Consider the following 14,343-nt stretch of genomic DNA (forward strand, 5'->3'; position numbering starts at 1 on the left):
GGGCTAGTGGTGCTTGCTGGTGGTGTTTCCCTTGTCTCACAATTGTGGGAGCTTGACTTCATTTACTTTTTTAAAAATGAAACAAATGATACCAGTAACTCACATTCATAATCGGAAAATTAGATAAGGAAGAAGAGAAAAACACTGTGATCCCATTGCCCAGAGAAAAAAGCATATTGGGTTCTATTCCATTTTCTTCACCAGTATGTAGTTAAGAGACATTTTTGAAAGCTTAGTAAGGTAGTGGAAAGCATTCATTTTCCCCAAAAGTTTTTTACTTTTCCCTTATCCATGATGGTATTTTGCATTTATTTACATAGTATTCAACAGTTCATAGACCAGTGCTACTTTCTGTCACACTAAAGTCTTACAATTGTGTGAGAAAGGTGACATTATCCCCATTGTACAAAGAAACTGAGGCTCAGAAATGTTATGTGACTTGTTCAAATTCAAACAGCTAATAAGTAACAGTGTTTCAGATTCTGGTTTTGTGACTCTTAAATATAAAGCATTTTCCATTGAAATATAACCTCCATGACTGCAAAAGCAACAGCTTTAGAAACACACACACCTGCATACCCACCCACACATCATTGTCTTTTTTTTTCACTAGGAGCTTGTCATCATTCATTAGAACCCTAAAGAAAATGAATGTGCCCAGATTTTCTGAGCATTAGAGTTACTTAGAGTTATGTAGTTAAAAAAAATTTTTTTTTAACATGTATTTATTTTTGAGAGACAGAGAGACAGATTGCCAGAGGGGGAGGGGCAGAGACGGAGAGGGAGACATAGAATCTGAATCAGGCTCCAGGCTCTGAGCTGTCAGCACAGAGTTCGATGTGGGGCTCGAATCCATGAACTGTGAGATTATGACCTGAGCTGAAGTCGGACACTTAACTGACTGAGCCACCCAGGCACCCCATAGAGTTACCTAGAGTTTTGATTAGATAAATGTGATTAATGAGAGTAGTCAGAATTTCCAGAAAGACCAGGGAGCGTGCAAATGGAATACAATAATTGTGTATATTATCAAAGGCAGGTATTTTGTTCATAATATTAGGTATGTCATTTAGTTATCTCCAAATAACTAAAGAGTTGGGTAAGATTTTTAGATTTTATTTTATTTTATTTACTTAGAACAGGAAAAGCACAAAGGAACCCTATGCTTTTAGGCTAGCCTAAATAAATAACTAAATAAATAAGGAAAAGAAAAGGAAGGAAGAAAAATACCCCCTGGAAGCACAGACAAATAATTGCAAAGCTGTATACTTTTGTCACGAATTCTAAATGTATAGGGGAAGCTGCCAAAATCTTGCTGCTCAGGGTGAGCAATTACCATAACATCATTTGCAAATGCTGTGAGGACCAGAGAGCTAATTTCTGTTCCTTGAAATAGCAATACAGGCGAATAAAAGTCCATAGATAATAAAATTAGGTAAACGAAAAATTTGTTACATAAAGTGCTAAAAGTATTGCCTAGTATCTCTGGTTTTGTCAGCATCCAGCTTCTGAGAACTATTGTTTCTAAAAGTGGTTATCTTATTGAAGAGAAGATCTTTTGGGAAAAAAAAAAAGTTGTGTGTTTTTATGATCCAAAAGGAGAAAGAGAAAGTATTGGAGTAGATTAATTAATTAACTCATTCATGCACTCCTTCACAGTTATTTACCTATTCCATGTGCTGTGCTAGTCACCAGACTTAGTTTTAAGGATAAATAAGAGATGTCTCTAGGATATACAGGAAAAGTGGGGTGAAAGGCTCATAAATAGATTAGCAAGGAGTATGTCCCACAGCAGAGGTTTTGAGCAGGTCGCTATAATAGGAGAAGAAAGAGAAAGTAGCTCATAACTGCCTAGGGAAGCTGGGAACTAGTCCCAGAGAGGAGAGGACATTTGAGTTGAGTCTAAAAGGATGAAAAGGGGCAGGATATTCATGCCTACTACATAGTTAGCATTGTGAGATACTCTGACTTTTTAAGAAGAATAAGCCTCAGTGGGAAATCAAGGACAGACAGGCACATAAAGAATTCAAGGCATGATAATATGCAAAGCACCATCAGAGAGGGATTGTATTGAGTCCTATTCAGAAGTCAGAAAGTAGCACTTAATATCTATGAGTGGTGTTTTGTTTTGTTTTGGTTTGTTTTGTTTTAGAATAAGGAAGTTAAAGGCTAAAAAGGAGACTTGTGTCCCACATCAGGCTCTTGGAAAGGGTCTCCAGAACACATACAGAGGAAACAACTTGTTGGTTTCAGAAGATTTTAGCAAGTACCTCAGAAGGGGACAGATGTGCCACAGTTGATTTAACCAAATCTCTGTTGGTTAAAGAAAGATGTCCTAGATTGGAGTTGTTGGATCCAAAGTAGGTCCATTTTTAAGGCTTTGATACTTTTTGCCAAATTGCTCTCCAGAAGATTGTACCTTTCCCTGTAGCAGCATGCTGGAATCCCATTTCCCTTAAACGTCTCCTGATACTAGGTATTCTCATTTTGAAATCTGTGGCATTTGCCAAGCAAGCAGCAGTTTCTCATTGTGGTTTTAATTTTAATTTATTTTTTTAAAAAATTAATGCTAGCTTCTTATGTGATTGGGTACCTGTATTTATGGTGAATTGTTTATTTATATCCTTGGTCTGTATTTCTATTGAGGTTTTACTTTTTTCTTGTTAATATATAATTTTTTTTCTATATTGAATGTATTAAACATCTATTTTATATTGCAAATGTGTTTTTTTTTAAGTTTGCCAATGGCCTTTTGCTTTTATCTATAGTGATTTTGCTGATAGAAATGGCAACTTTAAAAACTGTATGTATGTATGTATGTATGTATTTTCAGAGAGAGAGAGAGGGAGGGAGCATGCATACGTGCACACACGAGCTGGGGAAGGGCAGAGAGAGAGGGAGAGAGAGAATCCCAAGGAGGCTCTGGGCTGTCAGTGCAAAACCCTGTGTGAGGCTTGATCTCACAAACTGTGAGATAAAGACCTGAGCCAAAATCAAGAGTCAGACACTTAACTGACTGAGCCACCCAGGTGCCCCTGAAATGGTAATTTTTTTTAGTAGACTGTAGATTTTTTTTCCTTTATGAATTCTGAATTTACCTGTATTTGCTATCCCTAAGACTTTAAAATATATTATATATATTTTATATTATTTACATTATATATTTATATCTATATCTCTATGTATCTTTATATATATATATATATATATATATATATATATATATATATGTATGTATATATGTATCTTCTAGGATTTAAAGGTTTTCAAGTTTTTTTGAGAGAGAACATGAGTGGGGGAGAGGGGCAGAGGGAGGGAGAGAATCTTAAGCAAGCTCCATGCTTAAGTGTAGAACCTCAATGCGGGCTCAATCCCATGACTCTGGGATCATGACCTGAGCTGAAACCAAGAGTTGGACGCTTAACTGACCTAGCCCCCCCAAGCACCCCTAAAGCTTTTCAAATTTTGTATTTGAATATCTAATCCATTTGGAAATATTTTTGGTATAGTGTTTTATAGGGGAAAAAACTGAATTTTTCCCCAACTGTTTAGTTACCTAAATATTATTTAAAAAGTAATCCATTCTTTTCCTACAGACTTGAAGTGATACCTTTATCATATATTCAAGTCGCATATGTGTATGGGTCTCTTTCTAAATACTTTCTTTTGTTCCATTAAGCTACCAGACTTTTAATTATTGAATATCTATAATGGCCATGTTCTTCCATTATTTGTTTAAGATTTTTTTTTCTGCTCACATTCATACTTTATAAATGATACATCAAATTCTACCAACTATTCCGCTGACATATTTATTGGCATTTGCTGTAAATATCTAAATTACTTTGGGAAGCATCATCTTCTTTTCAATATTATGTTACTTTGTTCACTGTGTATTCAAGTTCCTCAGTAAAGTTGTGTGACTGTTTTGGTTCGGTCTACATGTTTATTATTGAGTTCGTTCCCAAATGTTTTAGAGAAATCACGTTTCTCACAGCTGTTTGCTGTCCTCCCACCAGGTTCTGACCACATCCGTGAGAAAGATGGACTCTGGGCTGTCCTTGCTTGGCTCTCCATTCTAGCCACCCGCAAACAGAGTGTGGAGGACATTCTTAAGGATCACTGGCAAAAGTATGGCCGGAATTTCTTCACCAGGTAAGTCACAGCCTGGCTGGAGTACAGAGATAGGGTGGGGAAGTGGGTGGAGAGAATTCTCATGTGTACAAATTTTTTCCTGTCTCAAGTGATAATAAAACCCTAGTTCATCCAGCCTCTGCAAATTGAAGGACTTTAAAATAATTCAGTCAGGGTCCAAAGAAATTACATCTTTTATGTTAGCCATAAAGAATGAGACTTAAAAAATTTAATTAACATATTCAAAAGAATGTTTTCTAAGCCTTTTAAATGTACCTGCAGGTATGGGGTGCCTGGGTGGCTCAGACAGTTGAGCGTCTGACTCTTGATTTTGGCTCAGGTCATGATCCCAGTGTTATAGGATCGAGGCCTGTGTCAGGCTGTGTGCTGAGTGTGGAGCCTGCTTAAGTTTCTCTTTCTCCCCCTCTGCCCCTCTCCCCTACTCATGCATGCTCTCTCTCTCTCTTTAAAGAGTTTTTAAAAATTTTTAAAAATTAAAAAAAAATTTAAATGTACCTGCAGGTAGACATGATAATTGCATTGAATTTGAATTCAGAAGAACGGATTAGAATTCTCTTTCTGCCCCTTAGTGCAATGGGAAGTCACTTAGCCTCTCTCTAACAGAAAACTGTACTCATTTCTTTCGTTTGTAGAAATGGAAATAACAGTCTGCCATTGAGTAGGTTAAATGAAATAGGAGTCAGAAAGTGTTTTATAAACTCTGGGGCACTCAAAGTATGGAAACTTTATTTTTCTGAAATTATGGAAACAATTATGCCTAGTCTAAATCAACTTTTCTGACTCATTAAAATAGGTCCCCAAAGGTTGCATACCTGTCAATACTTCTTTCATTGATTCAATAAATATTGACTGTGTACCTACTTTCCTCCAGGCACTGGGGATTCAGCAGTGAACAAAATACTTTGAATACTTAGTAATTCCTCTTTGCCATGCACACTTCTGTTTTTAAAAAGCATTAATTTTTTTTTTTTTTTTGAGTAGTGCTTTTCACTAATTCCAATTTGCCTTCCCCTGGTAAGTGTAAAAATCTAACAAAATTTTTCCTAGAATTTCTCGTATTTCCTACATAGGAAATACGAGAAAAAGGAGAGTAGATGAATTGTTTATGTAAGAAATGCAAAGATATAGTTTCTTTGGACCTCAGTTGCCTTTTCTATAAAATAGGTGAGTTAAATTGGAGAATTTAAAAAATATGTCACGGATTGAATAGTCCACGATCTCTGGATAGTCAGTAAGAATTTAACCTTAAGCAATTCAGCGTCCTTAATCAGAATCCCTTATCAACTTTGGAGAAGTTCATTGCTGTCTTCCTAAAGTTATTTGTTTGAGGAAGGTATAAGCAATAGCTGTCACGTGGTACTGGAACAGTACCTGGAAACCAAGGCAAAAATCTCTACTTTCTAACAACCGGAAAAACGTGGTAATTCAGAATGGCAGTCATGAACTCTCTAGTGCCTAGAGTGTCATGTAGACAGGACCATCTCTGTTTTTGTTCTTCATGGTATCACCAAACACCTCACTTGTAGTGACACTGTCAATACGCTTTGAGTTTTTTTTTAATGTTTATTTATTTTTGAGAGAGACAGAGTACAAGCAGGGGAAGGGCAGAGAGAAAGGCAGACACAGAATCTAAAGCAGGCTCCAGGCTCTGAGCTGTCAGCACAGAGCCCGATGCAGGGCTCCAACCTATGAACTGCAAAATCATGACCTGAGCCAAAGTTGGACACTTAATGGCCTGAGCCACCCGGGTGCCCCTGTAAATATGCTTTGAATAAATAAATGGATGAGTTAACAAGTGAATAGTAGCCAGAGTGGAATAAGATTAGGAGGGTTTGTTTGGAGAAGGAAGGGGTCACTCTTGAACCAGTTAAAAGTCTCCATCTAAAAACCATTTTAACATATTTTTATCAATGTCAAATAATTGCTATATAAGTATTTCAAATAAAGTCCCTAGAACCTGCATTTATGGTTAATTAAGACTCCACTGTACCCTCATTTATTTAACAAAAGTGCCAGGCGCCTCAGTTACATTGTTTCGTATCAGCCTCACAGCCGTTCTTGATAAGGCAACTGAGATTCTCAGGGATGAAGCAACTTGCCCATAGCTGTACAGTTAGTAACCGATAGGGGCTAGATTCATCGCATGCTCTATGGCCAAAGCCCAGATTCTTTCCATTATACCCCTCTGTGCCTAGGATTTATAGAACACTTCCCTCAAACGCCCAAAGGTCACAGATGTAAAGCACAAACACCTGGCTGTAATTTCTTGCTGTTTATCATTTTAACTAGGGGAAAGAGCTGACTTCAAGATTAAGGAGACTCTTGTCCTTGATTCATAGAATCTGGAGCCAGAACAGGTTGGCCTTAATTCCCCAGTATTTCTCATGTCTCAGAGGTGTCATCTTACACATATCATATTTGTTTCACTATCACAAATAAATATAGACTCTGCTGTCTTGAGCCTCTAAAAAATAACTCTCTCAAGAGGGTGTGTGCTACTAGGTCAAGAAAATCCACCTGTAAGAGTCTTTAACCTCATAAGAAAGAAGTCCAGAACAATTCTTGGAGTAATAATAACAGTTATAGAATTTCTTTTGTGATTTTTTTTTTTTTTTTTTTTTTTTTTTTTGCTTTGACCCTTTTGTGTCCACACCAGGCCTCCTCTGTGGGGATGAAGCCAAAGCACTTTGGACCAGAATCCACCTTCACTGAAAGGACAGAGGTGTTTCAGATGTAAAGAGTTAGGGTTTGACTCCTTCCATCTGGTCAGTGAAAACTTGGCCTTACTTTAGGAAGCTCCTGTGGAGACTGGAACTCTCCTTGGCCAAAATCTCAGCAGCCTCAGGCAGGTCCCAGACTGGGAGCTGGCCCAGCATTTATCCCAAAGAAGCTCTAGGAGTTTGGAAGGGAAGTGCCTGAGTCATATGCTCCTTGATGCAGAGTTCTCTAGAGATAACATTGCATTTAATTCTACCTCCTCAGGATGTGGTGATTAAATATTAGATAGAATCTCTCAAAAGCCTTTCTTTGAAGCTTCTGAGAGCTTATTCTGTACAAAAGCCAAGATGGGAGTCTTCTGCTTATTCAGAAGCTCCTAACCCTTTCCTGAAATCCTGCAAAGCCTTCCTTTCATCCCCGACCTGCTCCCTCCCCAGAGACGAACAAGGTCAGCCTTTTGCCAGCTTCTTCTGAAGTTAGGTGGTTTTGGGGGGACAGCCAAACAAATGATGAAGAAAGTGGTAATCTACTTAGTGTGATCTGAAGTCAGTCTGGGGCCCCACCTTTGTGACTTCTTGCAGGTATGACTATGAGGAGGTGGAAGCTGAGGGTGCCAACAAAATGATGAAGGACTTGGAGGCCCTGATATCCGATCGCTCCTTCGTGGGGAAACAGTTCCCAGTGGGTGATAAAGTTTACACTGTGGAGAAAATTGACAACTTTGAATACAGTGATCCAGTGGATGGAAGCATTTCAAGGAATCAGGTAGGAGCAGATTTATGTGAATTGGGGGAGAGGCCTCAGAGCCTCATCTATGAAATCTCACGAGAAAAAGGAAAAAAGCCCCTCGATCATTTCTCCTTTGCTGCCTTGTTTTCCTGGGGTTGGCAGTTCTCTGCTGGGTCACACACAACATGCAAACATATTCGTAGGGAAATGGGTTTTGCCCTGGTTCTATGCGCTTCCCTATGCCCTCCTCCTGGGATTCTTAGCCTCAGCTCCAGAGGGATTTTTACAGCCTCCAGAATCCCACGTAAGGCATTGTGTTGAAGGTGTGTGCAGAAAGAAGCTCTAGAATCTAAAGGTGAAAAGGTGAACAACTGTCTTAGGTATCAATCCCTTTTTCTCTCAAGAGATGATAGCACAATGCCAGCCGCAAGAGTGTCGTTATCATAGACGTTTCCTATGGTATGTTCTAGTTTCTAAAAAAAGAAGAAAAAAAAATGACGAGGCATTCCAGACTTAGAAATGTTAACTATTACTACCCATAGCATGTGACACGCAGCCAACCCTAACACAGCAGTGCTCATCGAGATAATCACAGTTGAGAGCCTGGGCTGTGTCTGGATGGAGACAGAGCTGTTAGGGTTTCCCTCAGTGGGTGCCAGGGACCCAAGGCTGCAGGCTAGGTCAGCCCTTCTCAAGGCTTCTCACAAACACTTAGGGCCTGGGGTCCTGTTTCCTCTGGTTCTACTATTGTCACAGGATGGACTTCCCAGTAATAATTGAGAAGCAGAGATAATAAAGGAGGTGAACATTCTGTTGCAGCTCCCCCGTTTGCTTTTTCCTGACAGACCCAGATGTTTGGCCTGGTCCTTGTCAAGGCATCTGACAGCTGTGAAGGAGATGCACTGCAGGATTGATTTAGTGCCTTTCTGGAGAGCAGATAGTGGATGGGTGGATGGAGCATGGTCACAGTGGCCCTCAGTGCCAGGAGTCTCCCATCCTCAAAATATGAGCACAGTGGGCTTTCTTCCCTATGCCTTTTCAGCCCCTGTGAGAACTCTGGGTCCAGTATGGGAGAATGACAGGCTCACAAAGACTAGAGAGTTCTCAGATAGCTGTCTTGCCAAACCTTCCTACCTCTCGCCACAGAGGATCTACCCGAGTCTTCAACCTCAGGTCCCCTGAAGCAAGAAGATTGTTGAGGACGAGAGACACTGCCAGGGTGGGGAAAGAGGGCAGCAGGGGGTCAGGGACTTGGCTCTGGCATGGCGCCAACATGGACCGGGCTTTGAGTCCTCAGTCATGGGTGGGGAGATTGATCACAGGATCCTGCTTGATAGGTTGGGAGGAGCCGGCTTCTGCCATCTGGGCCTCCTGTTCTCTCTTTGAGATTCTCCATCAGTATTTTGCAAAGAGTGCTTCCTCTCATCTGTCTGGAATCTCATCTGCTCTGGTTTCAGCCCATTCTGTCCATGTTTTCCTCCTGATCTGGGGATCAGATTTCTGCATCTAGTGGCTTATTTGTTTACTTATTTATCAGGCTTCAAACTGGAATGGTTAGTCCATAAATTACAGGGAAGTGGGGAGAGGTGGGGAGGGCAGGCCTGTGTCATCCAGCATCCCTGCGCCCCGGGTCAGATCTCCCACTGACCCTGGGAATGCTTCTACCCCCCACCCCTGATGAGCTCAGCCCCCTTTGGCTGGATGCAGTGACAGGCTGACCAAGGCAGACTCACGGGGCTTAGCTGCTGCCATTTATCAAGAATCTAATCCTCCAATTGATCACGAATGGGTGAAATTAGATCTCCAAAATGAACCCCTTGTAATTTGCCAGCCTTCAGTTTCCCTTCCAGCATGTGGGGAAGACATCTCTGCTTTTCTTCTCCAGGGCTTGCGGCTCATTTTTGCAGATGGTTCTCGCATCATCTTTCGACTGAGCGGCACTGGGAGTGCAGGGGCCACCGTTCGACTATATATCGACAGCTATGAGAAGGACATTGCCAAGATCTACCAGGACCCCCAGGTAATGCCCAAGCCTTGTGCCCAGGCTACTTCTTTCTGTTGGAGGGAATGATAGAGGTTGCGCTGAGTCTGTGTCATCACAACCCATTTCTCAAATGACCAAACACGTGTGCTCACTTTTCTCCATGTCTCCTTCAGTACATCCTAACAGCAGTCCTAGCTAACGGTTACGTCAGTACTTTCTATTTGCCATGCTCTGTTCTAAACCCATTACCCAACTGGATTGATTCATTTAAGTCTCAAATGAGGTAGACGCTATTATTACCCCTATTACAGATAAAGAAACAGGCAGAGAAAGGTTAAGTGGCAGTTAATAGGGTTACATGCCCAGTAAGCAGCAGATTCAGGACAACTAATCTTCAAATCAGCCCCTCCTCCAATGTTCTGATCTGTCACTGGTCATTTGCCACTTTGCTTGGTCTCATTGCCTGTTCTGGCAGAGCACACGCTAGGTGGTGGGGCAGACAGTTTCATGACCCAGAAATAAAGGTCTTTATGGAAGAACCTGCAGACTTGCAGCCTGGTGGTTTGGGCTCCCAGCCCTACCTGAAGAGTCTCCAGAAGTATGTCAGAGTGAGGAGGGACTCTGGGGCCAGGGGTGGGGCAGAGAACTTGGAGGACAGCCACCTAAGGGGAGGAGCCAAGCGGCGGGGGGGGGGGGGGGCACTGGCACACAGGGGACTTTCACCTCATTTGTTCCTCATGCACTGGTCTTGACAAATGCTCCCCCAACCAGAGTTCCATAGCCAAAATTTTTAGGAAGTGCTGTGGTACATTAAGCCCTTCCTTACATAATACACAGTGTGCCTTAAGGGCTCTGAGAAAGCTTATGGTGAAGACACCTGTTTAAGTGGCATCTCACCATGCTTATTTTTCCACAAAGCCTTTTTTCCTCTGACACCTAATTAAAATCCTAGGAAGCTCATTTGGAAAACCTTGGCATAGCGGTTTTGAGCATAAGTTTTGGAGTTAGAAAGATCTTGTTTTAAATTCAGTTCCTGCCGCCTGAGTAGCTGTGTGTCTGTGGGCAAGTTATTTCAGTGCTCTGAGCTTTGGTTTCCTGGTAGAATCCTACCTGCCTCATAGGGTCATTATAGTGATTTAAGGAGGTGAGGGATGCAAAATTATAAATACTGTGCCTGGCACATAGGATCAGCTTTTGAGAAACCGTGGCTCTGATAGTTGTTGTTATTACAAAAGGAGGGAGGTGAGAGGATGCTTCACTTTTATATTTTTTACAGTGGCCAGACTCCAGTTTCAATCACTGCCAGATCTCTGTTGTGCTATAGGTATCCCTAAAACTTAACAGAGGCAATGGTGTCTGTATTGTAGACCCACAGAATGACAGAGCAAAAGGAAAGGAAGAAGGAAATTGTTTTCTTTGTCTTAATACCTGACACATGGTCGGTACAAAGAATGAATGAAAGATCAGTTTCTTTGAACCATAGTCTTCAGGGGGTAGGAGGGAAGTGGGAGGGAGGTGGGAGGCTCTGAAGGGTATAAGGTGCTCACAATACCTAGGTGTACCACTGTTCCAGCCAGGAGATGCCTTCCTTAATCTGGAGCTGCTGGGCATCAGCCTCAACACTTTCTGGGACTGTGGGAGCCCCAGGGGGAATGGCAAGTAGTGTGGTCAGCATGTGAAGTTGCTTCTGTTGCCTTCACCCAGGAATAATGAGTTGGTGGAAATTAAGATTAGGGAAAGCAACAGTAGGCAGTAGGAAATGAACTACTGTTGGCTCTGCCCTTGAGTCATTTGATGAAATCGCTTCATCTTTTTGGATATCAGTTTCCTCATCTGTAAAATGGGCAGTTTAGCTAGATAAATATATTTTTTAATTTAAAAAATATTGAATAATATTATATTTATAAATAATATTTATAAGATATTTATATTATTCTGTAACAGTAAAATTCTCTTCTCCCTCTGCCACCCCCCCCCCACACACACAAGTGAGAGGTAGATGGGAGGGTAGTGTTGTTGCATTTTGAAAAGATCTCTTTGGGTACAGTGTAGGAAACAAATTAGAGGATGCAGAAATGGAAGCAGAAGCACCATTGTTCCAGGTAGGAAAGAGAACATTGATTTAGAAAGATCTGTGGCCCTGGGAGAGGTGGAGAGAAATGGCGGCCATTGAAAGATACTTAGAAGGTAAAAGTCACATAGGCTTCCTGATAGATTGGAGAAGGGGAATGTGGGAGAAGAAGGGGTCAAGAGTAACTCTTAGCTGTTCATTGGCTTTATTTGATGGACTGTGGTGTTAAGTCATTGAGATAGGGATGCTGGAAGCAGGTTTTAGGGGAAAGACACATCTTTGTGCTTAGACTTGCAGAGTCTTTGGGATGTGGGAGTAGGGAGTAGGCCGTCAGACTTGTGGGTCTTGGAGGTAATCTGAGGGCTGGAGCTATGGATCTGTGTCTAGAGAAAGTAATGGAAAAGTTTCTCCTTGTGTCTCTCTCAGGTCATGTTGGCTCCCCTTATTTCCATTGCTCTGAAGGTGTCCCAACTCCAAGAAAGGACGGGACGCACTGCACCCACTGTTATCACCTAAGAAGACAGGCCAGATGTGGTACGTCCCTCCACCCCGGACCCTCCAAGTCATCTGATTGAAGAGCACGGACAGAAGCAAAGCGTATTCACCCAGGCTTTTTAGGATTCGTTTTTTCCACTAACCAGTTGTTGATGAATGGCACATTAGTGCGACACTGCCATTTGTGGGAAAGAGGAAAAGAGGACCCAGGGGCTTATGCTAATGCCACCTCCTTTTTGTGCCCTTAGGCCCTGCTGCTGTGTGGGTATTTGTCTCCCTAGCACCAGCTTCTGTTGACTACAATGTGAGATGGAGGTTGAGCATCAGCTAGTGAGGCCATTTCTCATCCTTAGGATGTACCAACGACAGGACACTGCAGCTTTTGTTCTCTTCCGTGAATTCTTTCCCCATTAACTGTTTACATGTGATCCAGCAAAATGCAATTTCTGGTGCCTTCTCTCCAGTCAGTTCTTTCCTCAGAGTGAGACGTACTTGTCTACAGATTTCTGCCGTGGTTTGCAACATAGTCCCAGTCACACAAATATTTTGGGATATTAAAGCAAAATAAGCTACTCTTTCTTGATGTCTTTTTTTTTCTTAACAGCAAAATGCTCTTTCAATTTCAGAAAGAAAATAGATTTCTTTTTAAAAATTTGTTTAAAGTTTTTTTTTTTAATGTTTGTTTATTTTTGAGAGAGGGACAGAATGCCAACGGGGGAGGGGCAGAGACAGAGGGAGACACAGAATCCGAAGCAGGCTCCAGGCTCTGAGCTGTCAGCACAGAGCCCGAGGCAGGTCTCGAACTCACAAGCTGCGAGATCATGACCTGAGCCAAAGTCGGACGCTCAACTGACTGAGCCACCCAGGTGCCCCAATAGATTTCTTTTTTAAAGGAAGGTGTTGTATTTTGTTTTGATGTCCTAGCTAGAAAACAAAATATTCTGTGTGCTATATTTGAAATCCTTGAAATGCTCGAAAACTGGAATTTCAGATCTTAGCAGGGTCAACTGAGCCCTGGATCCATCGGAAGTGGGTAAAATAAACTTGACATGGTTAATTTGGATGAAGGAAAGCAAAATTTTCAGGAGATCTTGAATTTTTTTTTTAACGTTTTATTTATTTTTGAGACAGGGAGAGACAGAGCATGAAGAGGGGAACGTCAGAGAGAGGGAGACACAAAATCTGAAACAGGCTCCAGGCTCCAGGCTCTGAGCTGTCAGCACAGAGCCTGATTTGAGGCTTGAACTCACGGACCGAGAGATCACGACCTGAGGTGAAGTCGGCCGCTCAACCAACTGAGCCACCCAGGCTCCCCTTCAGGAGATCTTAAATAGCAAAGCACTGCCGTGTGCTTTATGGTGTTGAGATGCCGTAATGCCTATTGAGGGGCTAGAAGTAGAGCTCTCAGAATACGTCAGTAGGATTACTGGCATTTGGCTGGATATTTTAAGCCCACTGGCATCTTCCTCATCTTAAAACACATATATTTAATCCATAAGTAAAATGTGATAGTTAAAAGCATAGGCTTGGGAGCCAGCAGACCTGAGTTTGAATCCCACTGGAGACTTTGAGTCACTTTTGAATATCATTCTCTGTATCTTTAAAATTAGGATGAAGGGGCGCCTGGCTGGCTCAGTTGGTAGAGTTGCGACTTTTGATCTCAGTGTGGTGAGTTTAAGCTGTACATTGGGCGTCGAACCTACTTAAAAAAATTATTAAAAAAAAATTGTTGAGATGAAAGTAGTTCCAACTTTATAGGGTCATTGAGAACATTCAGTGAGTGGACCTGGGAAAAGCAGTGGGCACTTTATCTAGTTCATGGTAAGTTGTCCAGCAAGTGGGAACTGGGATTACGCTTATACTATTGTTTCTAGATTATCAAGTATCAGAAAAACAAAAGTCATAACACTAATACTTGTGATGCATTTATGCTTTGCAGGGCATTTCCACAAAGTCACCTTACCATACAGACTATTCCAGAGAGGCAGCCCAGCTCTGCACCCCTCCCTGACCCAGAGTGGACTCCCCCTGTTCCAGGTGACAGGGTCTCCATCTGGGGTGAGATTTCCAGTGTTGCCATTTAGCAACAGGGTCTAGTCCAGCAGATTTGGAACTGAGCTTTCACCCAGATGTGAGGAAGAGGAGTATTTGTCGAACAAATGCCAGCCATTATTCTGAGTGTTTTGTGTAT

General features: G+C 41.8%; 1 protein-coding gene across 3 annotated transcripts in view; it reads left to right on the top strand.

The window, feature by feature from the left end:
- PGM1 (phosphoglucomutase 1) overlaps nt 1–12,724 on the top strand; it is a 61,933-nt gene extending 49,209 nt beyond the window's left edge. For 2 of the 3 annotated variants that reach the window (XM_042997441.1, XM_007089848.3), the window contains exons 8-11: nt 4,020–4,155; nt 7,455–7,638; nt 9,488–9,622; nt 12,084–12,724. In XM_042997441.1, coding sequence (XP_042853375.1) covers nt 4,020–4,155; nt 7,455–7,638; nt 9,488–9,622; nt 12,084–12,173 — 545 coding nt within the window. In that variant the 3' untranslated portion in view covers nt 12,174–12,724. The remainder of the gene's footprint in view (nt 1–4,019; nt 4,156–7,454; nt 7,639–9,487; nt 9,623–12,083) is intronic. The other variant, XM_042997442.1, reaches the window with a different exon arrangement.
- Nucleotides 12,725–14,343: the final 1,619 nt, after the last annotated feature.

This window comes from Panthera tigris, chromosome C1 (genome assembly GCF_018350195.1).
Source record: "Panthera tigris isolate Pti1 chromosome C1, P.tigris_Pti1_mat1.1, whole genome shotgun sequence".
Classification (NCBI taxonomy): Eukaryota; Metazoa; Chordata; class Mammalia; order Carnivora; family Felidae; genus Panthera; species Panthera tigris.